The 16,675-nt window shown below is 48.7% G+C and overlaps 3 protein-coding genes across 3 annotated transcripts; 1 reads left to right on the top strand and 2 right to left on the bottom strand.

Annotated features, from left to right (window-relative positions):
* Positions 1-234: 234 nt before the first annotated feature.
* Positions 235-1,438, bottom strand: LOC120702480 (peptidyl-prolyl cis-trans isomerase CYP18-1). Its single transcript, XM_039986296.1, has 3 exons — positions 1,306-1,438; positions 969-1,205; positions 235-837 (listed from the first exon to the last, which is right to left on the bottom strand). Exons 1-3 carry the CDS (start codon positions 1,306-1,308, stop codon positions 595-597), a joined length of 483 nt encoding a protein of 160 aa, XP_039842230.1. The 5' UTR covers positions 1,309-1,438; the 3' UTR covers positions 235-594.
* Positions 1,439-1,546: 108 nt separating this feature from the next.
* LOC120702478 lies at positions 1,547-4,891 on the top strand. Its single transcript, XM_039986293.1, has 2 exons — positions 1,547-2,164; positions 2,385-4,891. Exon 2 carries the CDS (start codon positions 2,971-2,973, stop codon positions 4,579-4,581), a length of 1,611 nt encoding a protein of 536 aa, XP_039842227.1. The 5' UTR covers positions 1,547-2,164; positions 2,385-2,970; the 3' UTR covers positions 4,582-4,891.
* A 6,565-nt stretch (positions 4,892-11,456) lies between these two features.
* Positions 11,457-15,325, bottom strand: LOC120702477 (probable aminotransferase ACS12). Its single transcript, XM_039986291.1, has 4 exons — positions 14,683-15,325; positions 14,437-14,589; positions 13,076-13,236; positions 11,457-12,985 (listed from the first exon to the last, which is right to left on the bottom strand). The coding sequence occupies exons 1-4, from the start codon at positions 15,190-15,192 to the stop codon at positions 12,127-12,129; spliced, it is 1,683 nt and encodes a 560-aa protein (XP_039842225.1). The 5' UTR covers positions 15,193-15,325; the 3' UTR covers positions 11,457-12,126.
* Between the last annotated feature and the right edge of the window lie 1,350 nt (positions 15,326-16,675).

The following is a 16,675-nucleotide window of genomic DNA, read 5'->3' as shown; positions in this document are numbered from 1 at the left end:
CGAGAAATTCAGATCGTACGACCGTAGCTCTTAAAGGATTGATGCAAGAAACAGTGCAAATTTCTCTTGAAATCCAATATAATCCCAGGCAGCGAACAGAACTTGTGATAAAGGACAAGCACGTCATGAATTGCAGGCCAGGCAGCTAAGAATTATGATACGGTAACTCTGCAGGGCGACTATAAAAACCAAGCAAATATTTGGACTGTCAGTCCTGCAATAACATTCAGGCCATGTCCTAGAAGCACAATATTTGATTTCCTCAAACAGCATAATACGAGAGCCAGTTTTTGCGGAGTCGAGCCAATGCAAACATAAACGGCTACCAACCAATAATCATGTCAGGGGAGAACCAAAACTCTCAAAGTTACAGGTCATAACATCATCAGCATTAGGCGCTACAGATTTTGCTGATTCGTCCTGTGAAATTACAGTCCACATCACACTTCACAGTTCAGGGTGGGCAAGAAATTGCTACGCATTATCCGCCATTGCCATAGGATGTGCTTGCAGTAACAGAAGATTCAGGCATACTATAACCGCAGGACTAGCTGCAGCTAAGATGCAGGATGAGTTCCAGGCCGTGGTGGTGGATCAGCCGGCGAGTGGGTTTGCGTGGATGGTGACGCGGTTGAGCCTGATCTCGGCGAGCGGCCTGTCCCCTGGGCCGGTCTGCGCCTTCTCCATGAGGTCGAGGACCTCGAAGCCGTGGATGACCTTGGCGAAGATGGTGTAGTGGCCGTTGAGGTGCGGCTGCTTGGCGTAGGTGATGAAGAACTGGCTGCCGTTGGTGTTGGGCCCGCTGTTGGCCATCGACATGATCCCCCTCGCGTTGTGCTGCCCACCAATCCAGCACCCGGTCAGTAAGCCAACCGAGGGTTGGGCTCGCCGGAAGAGGAATCAATCGTCGAGCTGGTAAGGGAGGCGGGGGAGAGGAGAGATAGATCATCAGATCGATGGTATGGTACCTTGAGGGACTCCCTGAACTCGTCGGCGAACTTGGTGCCCCAGATGGAGGTGCCGCCCTTGCCGGTGCCGGTGGGGTCGCCGCCCTGGATCATGAAGCCCTTGATGTTGCGGTGGAAGACGGTGCCGTCGTAGTAGCCGCTGGCGCAGAGCGCCAGGAAGTTCTCCGCCGTGCGGGGCACCTGGTCGCAGAACACCTCGCACTTGATGTCGCCCAGGTTCGTGTGCAGCGTCACCGACTGCAAAGCCAAATCCATCCGTCCGTTCCGTCGATTCGGTCAGTCGGGGATAGAAATCGAGCCGAGGGGAGCGAGGGGTGGAAGGGGGAGAGAGGCTCACCATGGCGCCTGGGCGGACGGGAGAGGCGGGGGTGGGGGGCGAGGAGAGGCGTGGGGCGGCGGGGGGTTTAGGAGGCGGCGAGCCGGCGAGACAGACGATGGGTGGTCCGCGTGTGGTGTGACCGCGCGGCGAAGGAGTAGACGAAGAAGAAGAAGGCTGCGTGGGCCTATTGGGTTGGGCCACCGTATAGGCCGGGATTCGTATGGTGGAAGGGTCAAGAGCTCTCTGGATATTTTTTTATTTAAAAAACAAACAAACAGAGCTCTCTGGAAATGAAGCGCGGCCGACCTCCGGGCTCCGGCCGTCCCCAAGCGCGCCCCGTCGGCACAGATTTCGCACCCCGGCGGCCCTGTCAGCCGCAACCGCCTCCCCTACGCGTCCCCGCATGCCGCCTCGCGCGTACGCCCACAACGCCGGGCGCCCAGCCAGCCTTGCGCACGGCGGGCCGCAGCGGCGCGTGAGGCGGCGAGCCACCGGAGGAAACGAAGCGAGGTGGCGAACAAGCAGGACGTGGAGCTTCGTTGCTGATCTCTCCGCGCTCCCTGTGCTCGAGGGCCGAGGCTGATGCCGCGTCACGAACTCCCCCTTGTTGCTTTGCGAATCAGGCACCATCGCTGATGCTGGCAACATGTTCGACAAAATGCTCGCTGCTTGTTCTGGCAAGTTTTCTTCAACCTCCTACAGTCTAGGGCATGAGATAAGACAGAAGCTGGTACGCGCGAGGCCGATAAATATGACCATGGTCAGCAAGAGGCAAGGGGACGAGGCTGTCGGTGGCTCAAGTAGAACAGAAGAAGCTGCTTCACCAGGTGATGATGACCTACTGCTGTTGCTCAGGGCCTTTTGCCATCATGCACCGGTGAGTACAGAGATAAAATTAATCCATCTGTGTATGTATATGAAAATTGTTGACATATCAGATTTAGAGGCAAAACGGGCATTTGTATATCAGCTGTGAGAACTTTAGATTGCAACACCACCCAAGCAAAGAATTTATGCTTGCCTTAGCTTCCGTGTGTATTCAATCACATTTCCATCACCATTCACGTTAACCTCCATTCTTCTCCCTTTACCTCTAGCCTGGACTAGTTTGGAGAAGCCACAGACACTGTAGAAGCCATGGGGATCAAGAACTCCACCACAACCTTTGCCCAGAGCTGGAGCAGCACTCAAGGCGGGCTGGTGCGCGTGGAAGTCTTCGTTCTCTTCAGCGCCTTGATCTGGATCCTCGTCGAGTTGTTTGGCTCACTCCGGCGGCGGCATAGCCAAGGGTTCTTCCGCTTCTTCGTGTGGACGGTGTACACGCTCTTCATCGTGCTTGGCCCCTACACCATCGGATTGCTGCAGGACAGCCCCTTCCGTGACCAGACGTTCGTCCTGTGGGGCAGTACCCTCCTCCTCATCCAAGTGAGTGCCAATTCCCTCTCCGTTTACAGCATCCATGACATTGAGCAGAGGAAGAGGATGCTTGTGCAGCACGTGTTACAGATCATTCTTGTGCTATGGCTGATTGGGAATAGCAAAGGTCACAACAGAAGCTACACTGCAACCATCTGGATATTCTGGATTTAGAGCGTCATTTTAACATACAGAAAGTCTGGGGTTTTGAGCAACGCGAGCAAAAATGGAGGTTTGCTGAAGCAGTCGAAAGTGGTTGCTGATTATATGATGATTGACCACGAGCAAATACCTCCGGACGTCACTCCGAATCCTGAAACAATGGAAGGTTACAAGTACATATTCCATGGTGAAGAAGAAGTAGCTTCTCTACTTCCCACTGCACCTGAATATAGAGTTGGATTTAAAGAGGCGACACGTACAATGTTCGACTTGTTAATCTGCCAAAGGAGGGTGTTTGGAAAATGCACCACCATTGATTCCGTGTGGCGATGGATCGAGAGTCAGAGTGTTCTCACCAAGGAAGGTGTGGAAACAATAAAGGAAATTGCGCTCTCCTTTTCATTGTTTAAATTGTTGAAGCGGAGATTGTGTGGATACCAAATTGGTGAAGCTGGCCACACCAAGACATTAGATTTCGTGCTTAATGGGCTCATCTCTGAAGAAGGTAACTATGTTCGTGCTTTTAGAGTTATCGAGATTGAGTTGGCATTCCTATATGATTTCCTCTATACAAGATTCGATACAGTGGGTAATGGGTATAATGCCTTGACACTCTATCTTGCAGTAAGTGTTACTGTTTGGAATATTATCTCTGGAGCCTTTAGCAGACACTACCATCATAGTAATTTGGAACAGAGAGTTCATGGAACCGATGTTACTCACTGGGTAACCGTTGTGCTGCTTATCATTGTTTTAGTATTATCCTTTTTACCTGCCACCCTGGAAAAGAGGTGGGACATAGTGGATGAGCTCCATAGCTACAAACAACCCACGAGGATGTCAGCGATGTCTGATATGTATGGATTAAATCGTGTAGCAAAGAATTGCTGGCAGAGAGCATTTGGGCAATACTCCCTGTTACTGGGCTTCGACTACCACTCGTGGAATGTGCTACCGCTTTTGTCACTGGGTCTTGTAGACAAAACAAGAGATGGACAGAAGGCTGGGAAAAAGATCATGTTGACTGCTGAAATCATCGAGCGCGTCCTTTTTGGGTTCAAAGAGAGCAATGGGCAGCTACAAGATGGGCAGTCAGCTCTGGCCAGAAATCAGCTGCTAAGCCAATTCTCATGGTCATGCACCCTGCCCACACACATCCATAAGATTCTCGTATGGCACATCGGGACGACCATCGCCATGGATGGGCACCTGGTTCCCCGAACTGGCGACCACCGTGTCGCCAAGACGCTGTCGGACTACTGCGCCTACCTGGTAGCCTTTTTTCCAGACATGCTGCCCGGCCATGGCTACGACACCCAGCGCATCTTCGACGCCGTGGTCATGGAGGCTCGGGAAGGCCTCACCGGGTGTGACACTGTGAGCAGCAGGTGTGAGAAGCTGACGATGATGGTCCTGCCAAGCGACAGCAGCTGCACAATCCTAGAGCTAGGGGGCTGGCTTGGGAGAGAGCTCAGAGGCGTGGTTCCGGAGGTGCGGAGGTGGAAGGTGCTGGCTGACTTCTGGGCCGAGTTCATCCTCTTCCTCGCGCCGTCAAGCAATGCCGAGATCCACGCCGAGAAGCTCACCGCCGGCGGGGAGTTCATGACCCATCTCTGGGCACTGCTCACACACGCCGGCATTCTGGAGCGCCCCTCGATGACCGGCGGTGTGGGAGGAGGTAACAATGGTGCCCTTGTACATGATTCTCCGGTTTGAGCAATCAAAGCGTTCTTCATCCTCGCTTTTGTTCTTGTCTGAAGCATACTGCTCTTCTGCCGGAGTAATTGATTTATTTTGAATGTTCGCTCGTTAGATTCGAAATTAATTTGGGTGCAGGGTGGATCTTGTTTCACATGACTATGTTTGTATGTTAGCAGTGTGCTATCAGTGTAAGAAGACGACTTTTACGGCGCACAATACTACCATATACTACTGTCTTAAAATAACTCGCATGTAAACATCGTATGGTCTAGTTTTATTCTCTACTATTGAAATATTATTCTGTACTACTTTAAGTAGTTTGACTATGGCATTCATTAAGTTTTGCATGCTCTTCATTATATGTTAATATCTAAAACACCAGTTGCTTTTGATAAAGTTATACCAAATACATAAAAATAAAAGGGCTTCACCCAAATAAACCAAATGAAATTCGGGAATAGCTGACAAAGAGAGGAGAAAAAAATGGCTTTGGTAAATATTATCATATTACCGCAAAGTGTTCTTAAGTTGTAAAGTGTTATAAAAAAATACCATATTACCATTAGGAAGCTACTTTGGTGAATATTTTTTTAAAAACAGCTTCGATTCCATGAAAAATGTGATTTTAGCATTGAAGCCAAAACTAAAGCAATTTTAGAAGGAATTTGACTTCCATACATTTTGGAACCAGGGAGGAAGTGCGAATGCGTAAATCACCTTTTCATTTTCATCAACATTCATTCACGTTATTTTCTTTAAACGAAAGAGCCTATTTTATTAAGTAAATGAAAGAGAGTGTTTCTGAGTTTTATGAGAATTTTAAAAAAAATTCTACTTATTAAATAAGTGTTCACCTAGGATTCTAGATGGTTTCATGTGGAGGCTTCAAAGAAATTTCAATTGATACTAGTAGGAGAGAACTTGCTTATATTAGTTTGAGTTGGAGGAGGAACATCACTAGGGTCGACGGCCGTAGTGTCTGCCCGCCGCCGTTGGCGCGATGCCGCGATAGCCGATGGCGCGATGCTGCAATGCCACGACCACGAGCGAGTCTGCGTTAGCCGACGGGCAACCGGGAGCGACGAGCGAGCTCGGCAGGCACGCAGCTCGGCAGCTGGGCCTTCCTTTCTTTGCTCCTACGGCCTACCTACTTTCGATTTGCTTCCGTACGCATAGTTTGTTCTGAAGGTATCAGTGGCGGAACTGAGAGGAGCTAGACAGACAAAAAAAAAACGCGGGCAGGGGGTGGGGAGATTGTGAACGGACTCCACTGTTTTTCATTAAAAGGAAGTGTTTTTTCGTGGTATAGTCATGGGTTTTTTCGTGTGGGCTGTGTACATGTTTTTCACCGTGCTTGACCCCTACACCATCGGATTGCTGGAAAAATGTATTCTACACCTGCTTGCAGCTACACCCATCTCAGATATGACCGGAGAAATAACCGAGGGTGCCTAGCTTCTCTTATCGGGTAGACCCGATAAGGTCAGGTCATCGGTACCAGACCATCCTATTTTGGCGTCCCCGTCCCCAGATCCATTCCGTCCTCATTTGTAGGACGCAGCAAACCAATCGGCAGGTGACGGCGGCGCGACGACGGACAACCACGTACGAGGTGCTGCTTCTAACAGAAATTGACGAGGTAGTAAGAACGGCAGGGGCGGCACGGCGACCACGAGCTGCTGCTTCTAGCAGAAATTGACTAGGTAGGCATAAGTACGTGTGAATTGAATCTTTACCGCTCGCCAGTGCTCAATATATACATCTGCATCTGCATATTCATGTGTTTTTAGGCTGGGGGAGATGGGATCATGGGAGCGGCAGCAGATTTGTTCTTGGCTTGCTGCCTGCTGTCCGTATTTGTACGAGTCTGCATTGAGGAGCGAATCGCCAGGCGATGGTCGCACATACCGTATTCCGTCAGGCTTGCGATGGATCGATCGACATGGCAGCTGCTAAATTGCGTGGCGACGATAGCAACCTTCAGGGGTTCATCATCATCGTCGATTAGTTTGTCACGGACATCCCTGACTTCACCTGCATATGATGGCTCCACATAGCAGGCACGGCTGCTCATCACGTACTGCAATCTCTAGCGTGTATGCATTGGATGGAGGTTATTGTTCCATACATATTTTTTCAGATTATTAGATTAGTATCACTTGATACTTCTTTCATATTGCAGGTATCCACTGATACTTATTCATATCACATGATCACTTGATACTGCGTTTTCACACAGTTCCCAAACTATACGATTCACATGGATTGATTCTTTCATGTTCACTACTTCCCAGCGACATGGCAATTTGCAGGAGTGAGCGAAAGTCAGGTGATTTCGATCTGGCTGCCGCAAAACAGCGCCAGGAAATGAGCTAATTTAGATAATATTAGTATGACGTACTAGCCATGGGCACTTCATCGGCAAGCTGTTACTATTATTGTCTTGTTGATGACACAATCAATTCTAGTTAGGCTTCTAAACGTATTCATATACTCCCTGTTTGTATGCACCCATACTTCTTATAAACATATTTATGTATGTAAATACTGTCCTTACACATCAACACATGTACTCACCCACTTGGCAAGCACGTACACAATTAATTACTATATTGACTATTCCTAAAGTATATGTGTATGTATTTATACTAATCTCAAGAAAAAGTATGCCCGCATACTAATCTCAAAAAAGAAAAGTATGCCCGCATACTACCTGCGAATACTTCCATATAGTCACAAGCTAACATACTACGACCTGCATAGATAGTATGTACTCATACTTTACTAGATCCGCATATACTATTATTCGGATGTTATCGCCAGAAATCTTTCGGCAAGAGTGCAGCGCTGAGCCATTAAAATATAATTTTATGTATTCCTCAATTAAATCAATCCAGTAGTTTTTTTAGTGCCTCAAACTAGGTACAAGCTGTAGTATCTGTACTCACTCCCTACATAAACACCCACGCACTCCCTAACTAACTAGAAACTACAACCTATACACACACGCCTACTGAGAATACAAGTGACGGGCACGTCATCCCATTATGGTCTATAGGCACTTGAGGCTCCTTCTCCTAAAAAAAATCTGGAAAAACCAGACAGGTGCGACACCAGCGGAACCCGGTGGGGGTTCCGCTGGCGGGGGGCCTCCCCACCGGAGGACCCAACCACCGAGCCATGAGCTCGTTCGCAAATCAATCCGGTAGTTGCACTTGCATGTGCATGCAAACGCTCGCCTCCGATCCTAAAAATTAGCTGAGCTGGTACTTGGTCTGCCCGTGCATACAAAACCCGGTAGCAGAAGGGTGTAACTACACGCAACTGTAGAAAAAATGCGTGTTCTATCGCAGAGAAGGGATACCCATTGTGCCAGTTGTACCGACATATAGCGTACATGGTTACTAGTGTGTCTAAAATTTTCTAAAGGAACAGTAAGGAGTAAGTTCATTTCGTTGATACCCAAATGAAACCAAGCCACTGTCATGGTTTCCACTGAAGCACTGGCCTTTGCGAGCACAGACGGGTGTTGACTTAACATGAGGTCTAACAAAATTAAGGACTGGAGCAGTGAGACTGACTAGTCTCCTACTGTAGGTCCATAATTTAGGCCGTGCAATCTGGATCTGATCTGGGTATTCGTTCTATAAGTACAGTAATATATTATCCCTCCATTCTAACGTAGGTGCATTTTTTATTAGGACAAACCATTGACCAACAGTTTCTTTATTATTACATGATTTTTGTAATAATACAAATTAATCTTATTTGAAAACTACTCCTACTCACTTGTTATGATGATTTTGTACCACATAAATGATATTATATTAGAGTAATTACAGGTCAAACTCTTGTCCTAATGAAACAAAATATATGCATAATGATTTTAAATGGCCTCTGTACTTGTGAATGTGTAGAGACCTTCTCATCACCGTTCAGGTTAACCTGGCTTGCCCCTTCTCCTTGTACCTCTAGCCTGGACTAGTTTGGAGTAGCCACAGATACTGTAGAAACCATGGGGATCAAGAACTCCACCACAACCTTTGCCCAGAGCTGGAGCAGCACTCAAGGCCAGCTGGTGCGCGTGGAAGTTCTTGTCCTCTTCAGCGCCTTGATCTGGATCCTCGTCGAGATGTTTGGCTCACGCCGGCTGCGGCATAGCCAAGGGTTCTTCCGCTTCTTCGTGTGGGCGGTGTACACGCTCTTCACCGTGCTTGACCCCTACACCATCGGATTGCTGCAGGACGGCCCCTTCCCTGACCAGACGTTCGTCCTGTGGGGCACCATCCTCCTCATCCAAGTGAGTGCCAATTCCCTCTCCGTTTACAGCATCCATGACATTGAGCAGAGGAAGAGGATGCTTGTGCAGCAAATGTTACAGATCATTCTTGTGCTATGGCTGATTGTGAACAGCAAAGGTCACAACAGAATCTACACTGCAACCATCTGGATATTCTGGATTCAGAGCATCATTTTGACATACAGAAAGTCTGGGTTTTTTAGCAATGCGAGCAAAAATGGAGGTTTGTTGAAGCAGTCGAAAGTGGTTGCTGATTATATGATTGAGCATGAGCAAACACCTCCGGACGTCACTCCGAATCCTAAAACCATGGAAGGTTACAGGTACATATTCTATGGTGAAGGTGAAGTAGATTCTCTGCTTCCTACCGCACCCCAATATAGAGTTGTACTTAAAGAGGCGATACGTACAAGGTTCGACATGCTCATCTTTGGAAAATGCACCACCATTGATTCCGTGTGGCGATGGGTCGAGAGGCAGAGCGTGCTCACCACGGAAGTTGTGGACAGAATAAAGGACATTGCGCTCTCCTTTTCATTGTTTAAATTATTGAAGCGGAGATTGTGCGGATACCAGATTGGTGAAGCTGGTCTCACCAAGACATTAGATTTTGTGCTTGATGGGCTTATCTCTGAAGAAGGTAACTATGTCCGTGCTTTTAGAGTTATAGAGATGGAGTTGGCATTTCTATACGATTTCCTTTATACAAGATACGACACCAAGAATTTTGTGTACTGGATGTGGAATTTTTTGTTTGTTGTAGCAACTGTTACTGTTTGGAATAGTACCCCTGGAGCATTTAGCAGGCACTACCATCGCAGTAATTTGGAACAGAGAGTTCATGGAACCGATGTCACTCACTGGGTAACTGCTTATCATTGTTTTAGTATTGTACTTTTTACCTCCGACCCTGGACGACAGGTGGGAAATAGTGGACGAGCTCCATAGCTACCAAGAACCCACGCCGACGACAGGGATGTCTCGTACGTCTAGAATAAAACCTGAAGCACTGAAATGCTGGCAGAGAGCATTTGGGCAATACTCCCTGCTATTGGACTTCGACTACCACTCGTGGAATGTGCTACCGCTTTTGTCACTGGGTCTGGTAGACAAAACAAGAGAGGGACAGAAGGCTGGGAAAAATATCACGTTGACAGATGAAATCATCGAGCGTGTCCTTTCTGGGTTTAAAGAGAGCAATGGGCAGCTACAAGATGGGCAGTCAGCTCTAGCCAGAAATCAGCTGCTAAGCCTATTCTCATGGTCGTGCACCGTGCCCACACACATCCATAAGATTCTCGTATGGCACATCGGGACGAGCATCGCCATGGATGGGCACCCAGTTACCCAAACCGGCGACCACCGTGTCGCCAAGACGCTGTCGGACTACTGCGCCTACCTGGTAGCTTTTGTTCCGGACATGCTGCCCGGCCATGGCTACGACACCCAGCGCATCTTCGACGCCGTGGTCATGGAAGCTCGGAAAAGCCTCACCGGGTGTGATACTCTGAGCAGCAGGTGTGAGAAGCTGACAATGATGGTCCTGCCAAGCGACAGCTGTTGCAGAATCCTAGAGCTGGGGGGCAGGCTCGGGAGAGAGCTCAGAAGAGTGGTTCCGGAGGCGCGGAGGTGGAAGTTGCTGGCTGACTTCTGGGCCGATTTCATCCTCTTCCTCGCGCCATCAAGCAATGCCGAGATCCACGCCGAGAAGCTCGCCGCCGGCGGGGAGTTCATGACCCACCTCTGGGCACTGCTCACACACGCCGGCATTCTGGAGCGCCCCTCTATGACCGACGGTGTGGGAGGAGGTAACAATGGTGCCCCTGCACATGATTCTCCGGTTTGAGGAATCAAAACATTCTTCATCCTCGCCCTTGTTCTGGTCTTCAGCTGGAGTTAATTTGATTTATTATGAATCACATGTGGAGTTAATTTGGGTACAGTGTGGATCTTGCTGTTAGCAGTGTGCTGTTTAAGGATAAAGCAGAGTTGTCTGATTTACTGTTATGTGGTTTCTCATGAACGTTCGTCTGTCACATTTGAAGTTAATTTGGGTACAGGGTAAATCTTGTATTCACATGGTCGTGCTGTAAGTTAGCAGTGTGCTATATTTTGGGTAATAAAGTGGAGTTAATGTCTGATTTGCTTTTGTGTGGTTTCTGAGCCGAAGGGGCATTCGCCAATTTGTTGTCATGAGGTGTCCCGATTGTGCAATGTTTGGCAGGAACTGGCATGGAATGGAACGGAATATGGTTCAATTCCTACGCGTCAAACCGAAACAAGACTTTGGTTGGACAATACTACTTGTGGTGGAATACAGCAGTCCCACAAATACCTTATTTTACTACAGCTGTTGCACTAATACCTGATCTTCAGAGTTTTTGTGGACGTTTAGAAACTGTAGTTGAACCTCTGTCAACACACATCAAATTGAGTTCAAAACAAGGTCAAATATCCGAAGCAGAACATAGCCTAAGGATGGCATTACCTTATGAGAATCCAACTAATAAAGCCTAAACACATTGAGTTGCCAGACAGGTTCACTACACAAGTATAGCATAAATGTCTCCCCCTTCTTCCAAGAAACAAGTAAAGTTTGTAACACATAATTCTTTTCATTATTTTTTTGAACAATTGATTCTTTTCATTATTTCCCCAGCCCTCCATTGACTAACTTGTTCTGTCCATGACCCCCCCCCCCCCCCCCCCCCCAAAAAAAAAAAAACTCACTTTCAGTTGCAACGTATAAACAGCGTTCAAAACCCTGGCACATGCAGGAACCATTGCTTTACAAAACCCAAACCTGAACACTAACTTATGTAACCAAAGAACCAAAAGAAAAATAAAAAGGAAAAAATAAGACAGGATCCGGGTGTAAGGATTGGCTCAGCTCGGCGCCTCAACCTTATCACCAGATGAGCAATTTGTCATCTGAATCACCTACAGTGCTACAAAGGAAGCAACTGAGAGCAAGAGGTTGTAACCATCCAGAGTGCTGCAGCATCATGGCTCATCCGAAACAGTGGACAGTTGACCAATATGAATATGTTTTCAGAATCCTAATCATCCTTCCACCAGTCAATGGGCTTCTAGCAATTGCCGGTTCCGTAGCAAGAAGATGCTCAATGTCTATGATCCAAAATAAATGGATTGCGCAATTTTTTTTTTCCTGAGCACCCCTGCATTCCACTGTGGAGCACCCTGCGAGATATGGTTATTTCAATACCTCAGGGGTTTGGAAAGAAAAAGAACCTAGTCGTTTAACTGTTTGACTTGTGGCTATCTGTAACCCTCCTGAGCCTTTCCACCAAGACAGGAATGTCCTCCTCACTCAATGCAGTGAAACAACACCTGAACCATCCAGGCTCAATGCAATGGCATGATGAACCTGGAGTGGCATTGACCTTTGCCTCCTCCAACAGCCTGTCCCAGAGCTTGCGTTCTCCTTTCTCATTGTAAGACCGGATGTACCTGCTCATGTCTGCCCAGCAATAGAACCCTCCGCTGCTTTTGAAGCATTCAATCCCCACTTGTTTCAAAGCATCGACAAACAAATGGTACATTTTCTGGAGCCTCTCTCTGTTAACTGTTAGATATTCTGAAATGAACTTTTGGTCTGAAAGCATGGAAACAAGCAGGCGTTGTGTTGGAGTTGACACTGATGAGAATCGAGCAATTTTAGCAGCAGCTGCCACAATGTTTTCATTGTAGGAATATATCACTCCAACTCGAAACCCAGCAAGAGATAGGTCTTTTGAGAGTCCATATATGATGTGAACCCTGCCTTTATCGAAGTCTTCTAGCTCATCCACAACTTCTGCCACACTGACAAATTTGTCACTTCCATATGTTGAACCAGCAAATATTTCATCAGAAATGAAGTGTATGTTCTTCTCTGCAGCAAACTCTAGAAGATCATGCAGTGTTTCCCTTGGCACAATGCCTCCTGTTGGGTTGGAAGGGTTAGATATGAGAACCCCACGAACCCTTACTCCTCGCTTCTTTGCCTGTTTGTAAGCTATTTCGAGAGCAGTGATACTAATGTTAAAGTTATCAGTGCTACGGCATGGAACAGGTATCAACTCAACGCCAGTTCGCCATTTTATGTCCCTATCCCAACTGTGGAAACAAAAGTAACGAGGTCAGCTCATCACTTAAAATAAAAAAAAAACGTGCATAGAAATGTATCAAGAGAGTGAGCAAAATTACCCGGGGTAGTAAGGTGATGGGACAAGAAATGCATTTCCTGGATCAGCAATACAGAAACTCAGTATTTCCATGGCAGGAGTTGCACCAGATGTAATCACCATTTGAGATGGATCAAAGGATACTGATTCATGCATGATTTGCCTCATGAATCCAGCAAGAGCCTGAAACAGAAATTGAGTTCATATTTGGAAAATAATTATCACACCAACAAATTGGGATTCATGGAAGTAGAGCTCCAAACATTTACTAGTCCCACTTTCCATGCAGCATTCACAATTCAGAACAGGTTACTTAGATTCCCTGAACGAATAAGCTGGAATTAAGTTCTCTAAATAGCAATGAGCGAAAACGGAAAAATAAGGTAAAAGGGAATGTTTCGAATCCAATAAGCAGAACCCTATTTACCCACTTCAGTTGGGAACTAGGTGTTTTAGCATCACACCATTCAACATTAAAAAATTCCGTATGTAGCAGGATAATACAATGTAAAATTTCACGTCAAATTCGCAAATATTCACAGCAGTTAAAGGCACAGAACATGCAACTAAGACTCTTGAAATATTCACAACTTTAGAAACAAACTGATCAAAACAACAAGGCCTATCAAGTCGAGTCAAGATTTGACAAATGGTGCAATTCCAGCCAGCAAGGATCCATATGCCTAGAATGACAACCAAGAAAAAACAGAGCTGGAATGGTAACTCTTTGTCCCATTCCCATCTGCTTCGGATAGCATGTATATGGCTACGAAAAATCAATCAAAAGGAAAACAAAAGAAACAAACAAAATTACACAACACCATGAAAAATGAGAAAAAAGATACCCCACAACAGGCTTAGACGCTAACTCCGGTTGTCTTATTTTACAGCAATTCAATGATTAGTCGCCACTGTTATCTCTGATTGAGGTACCAACTCCAACAGTGCCTCTAGCATAATCCACCGAATCAAAACAGTAACCTAAAAAGTGTCGATACCACAGAAACTTTTTCTGAATCTGAAAGAGGAAAGAAAAACTAAAATAACCCACATATGAGAAACAATCCATCAGACTACTTCGCAGGTTGAATGAAGCAGTACTACACCATACTAAGTTCTTAAGATTGGGAAAAACTTTTTTGGTCGATGTAACCTAGGTGGCCAATTTCAAAGTGAAGCAAAATTTGGCCAGACACCGAACGTATCTTGCAGATGGAATCATGAAATGGGATGTTTCACATTTCATAGGCACAGATGGTCCCCCGTGTCATTCACTAAGAGTGGCAAATTCACGAGTGGTCAGTTTGCAGTCTAATATTGCAATTTTTTCGTTTTATGGACGGAAGAAGAGGGTGGGAATCAAGGCGGATTCCGTTAGCCTACCATCTTCAAGGCAAGTATCCCGTCGTACGGCTGGTAGGTGGCGAGCCCCCGGATGGTGAGGTCCCTGGCGTCCTCCCCGACTCCCGCAATCCCGTCCAGCATCGCCGCCCCCGCGTGCTCCTCCATCCAGCGCCCCACCAAATCCAGCGACAGCTGCGCGCACGGAAGGCCATCCATCATTACCTCCGAACAAATTCCTTGGAAGGCGAAAAAAAAAAGGAAGGAAGGGGATAACGCGATTCCTACGTGGTTCTCGGCGAGGCCGAGGTTGATGAGGCCGTCGGGGTTGCACGCCCGGTGGTACGGGTCGTCGGCGCATCGTCGGAGCCCCGCGTAGTAGAGCGAGTCCTCGTCCCCGGCCCGCACGACGGCGCCGCGGGCGGAGAGCGACGGGAGCGCGGCGCGCGGGGTGAGGAGGCCCCGCGAGAGGGAGCGGTGGATCGAGGAGGAGGCGGAGTTGGCGTTCCCCGCGGCGGCGGCGGCGTCGGAGCCCGGAGGCGGGGACCCGGGCGCGGGCGCCGGGGGGCAGTTGCGCTTGATGTAGAGCTGGAGGAAGTAGAAGAGCGCGCAGGGGATGAGGGAGCCGAGCACCAGGCCGCCCCGGCCCTGCACGACCCCCTGCAGCGGCACGACGATGCGCATCCCGCCGTCGGCGCGCGGGCGCGCCGCCCTGTCGCGGGGGGACGGCGAGGGCTGCTCCTTCTTCGCGCGGGCTGCGGAGGAGGCGGGGCCGAAGTCGTCGTCGCCGTCCCTCATGGGCGCAGCTGCCGCGGCGGCATAGGGCGCGGGGGTTGCGCGTGTGGTGGGCGGGGCTGGGTTGATTGGCGGCGCGGGCGGGGGATTTGGGGTGGCTGGCCTGGTGATGGTGGCCGAGGACGAGGAAGAGGAGGCCAGAAGGGAGTGGGGACGCCGGGCTTGGCGTCTTGCTTGCCGCTTCTGGCGCCGGGCGGTGGACGAACGATACGATACGAACCCCGTTGGCTCGGCTCGGCTCGGATTGGCCGGCTCAGGTGGGGAGGCCGTTGCCCATTCCTCGCCGGGCTCGCTAGCCGACCGTTCCCGAGTTCAGCAACCAGCCAATGAGCCAAGCCAACGGCTCGTGGCCTGTGTGGTCCTTCTCCGGCTGACCTTGTTGTAACCTTGTGATCCCGTGAATCGTTCGTGATCCTTGATCGGTGATCTTGCCGACCTTGCTGTAACCTTGTGATCCTTTGTTTGCGTGATCGGAGATCTTACCCTTTCAGTAGATCATGTACAATGGAAGTGCTTAGAGGAGGTGCTTAGTTTTTTTCTTTAAAAAAAGATTTAATCATGTGTCATTAGCGTTGGGTGCTTTAAACACAGATACCGACACGTACGCCGCTTAATATAATTGTGCCAGCGATATCGTTGGCCCTATTTAAGCCCCATTTCATACCATGCCAGTAATGACATGATAATGTCTTTTTTTTGTCCTTTATAAACGCTCACGTTTAAAACACCTCATGTTCAGGTTGCGCCATGATGTTCATCAGTTCATCTATCGAGTTGCTTCAGCGAGGACAAGCAATGCATGCACATGCGCAGCACGCGCGTGCTGCCCGCCAGCCAGCCAGTCACGCGACGGCGTGGTTCGTGATGCGTACGTGCTCCTCGTTCCATCCCGTTTTCGTGTTCTTCTTCTTTATTTATTTCTCGCAGCACCAAAAACACCGTCGAATTCTCAGCTCCGTTGGTCGCAAGGAACAAGATCGATCGGCAACGACGAACGATTCCGTGGCCGTGGATGCGGACGCCGCCCCAGTTGCCGCCGCTCTTGTTCGCATCGGAGGCGAGCGACCTGCTGAGCTGAGCTAACAAGGGGCGGACCGGGACAGGACGGGACGGGGGCGCACAACTGTTGCGGAAAATGACGAGGGGCGTTGGCCGTTTCCGGCCACCTGGCTCGGCAGGACGGACGGCGAGGAGCTCCCGAAGCTGTCAAGCTGGTGTGGTCTGTCTGGCCTGTCACCACCGTTTCTCGTTGGGCTGCCGAGCAGTGACGTCACAGGTGGCATGGCTGACTCACCGAGACATGAACACGCCCAGGTACAATCATTTTTTTTCCGATAAAGGTTAGGTATAATCATTGGTAATGACTTCTCTACGAGCCGCCGTAATTTCGATCGATCGTACGGCACCCATCCGCATGAGTGACCCATGGATCATTATCTTCTCACCTTCTCTATTTTCCTTCACCCACCTCATCGGCTCTCTCTCC

This window comes from Panicum virgatum, chromosome 4K (assembly GCF_016808335.1).
Source record: "Panicum virgatum strain AP13 chromosome 4K, P.virgatum_v5, whole genome shotgun sequence".
NCBI classification, from domain to species: Eukaryota; Viridiplantae; Streptophyta; class Magnoliopsida; order Poales; family Poaceae; genus Panicum; species Panicum virgatum.
This window is presented reverse-complemented; position numbering and strand designations above follow the sequence as displayed.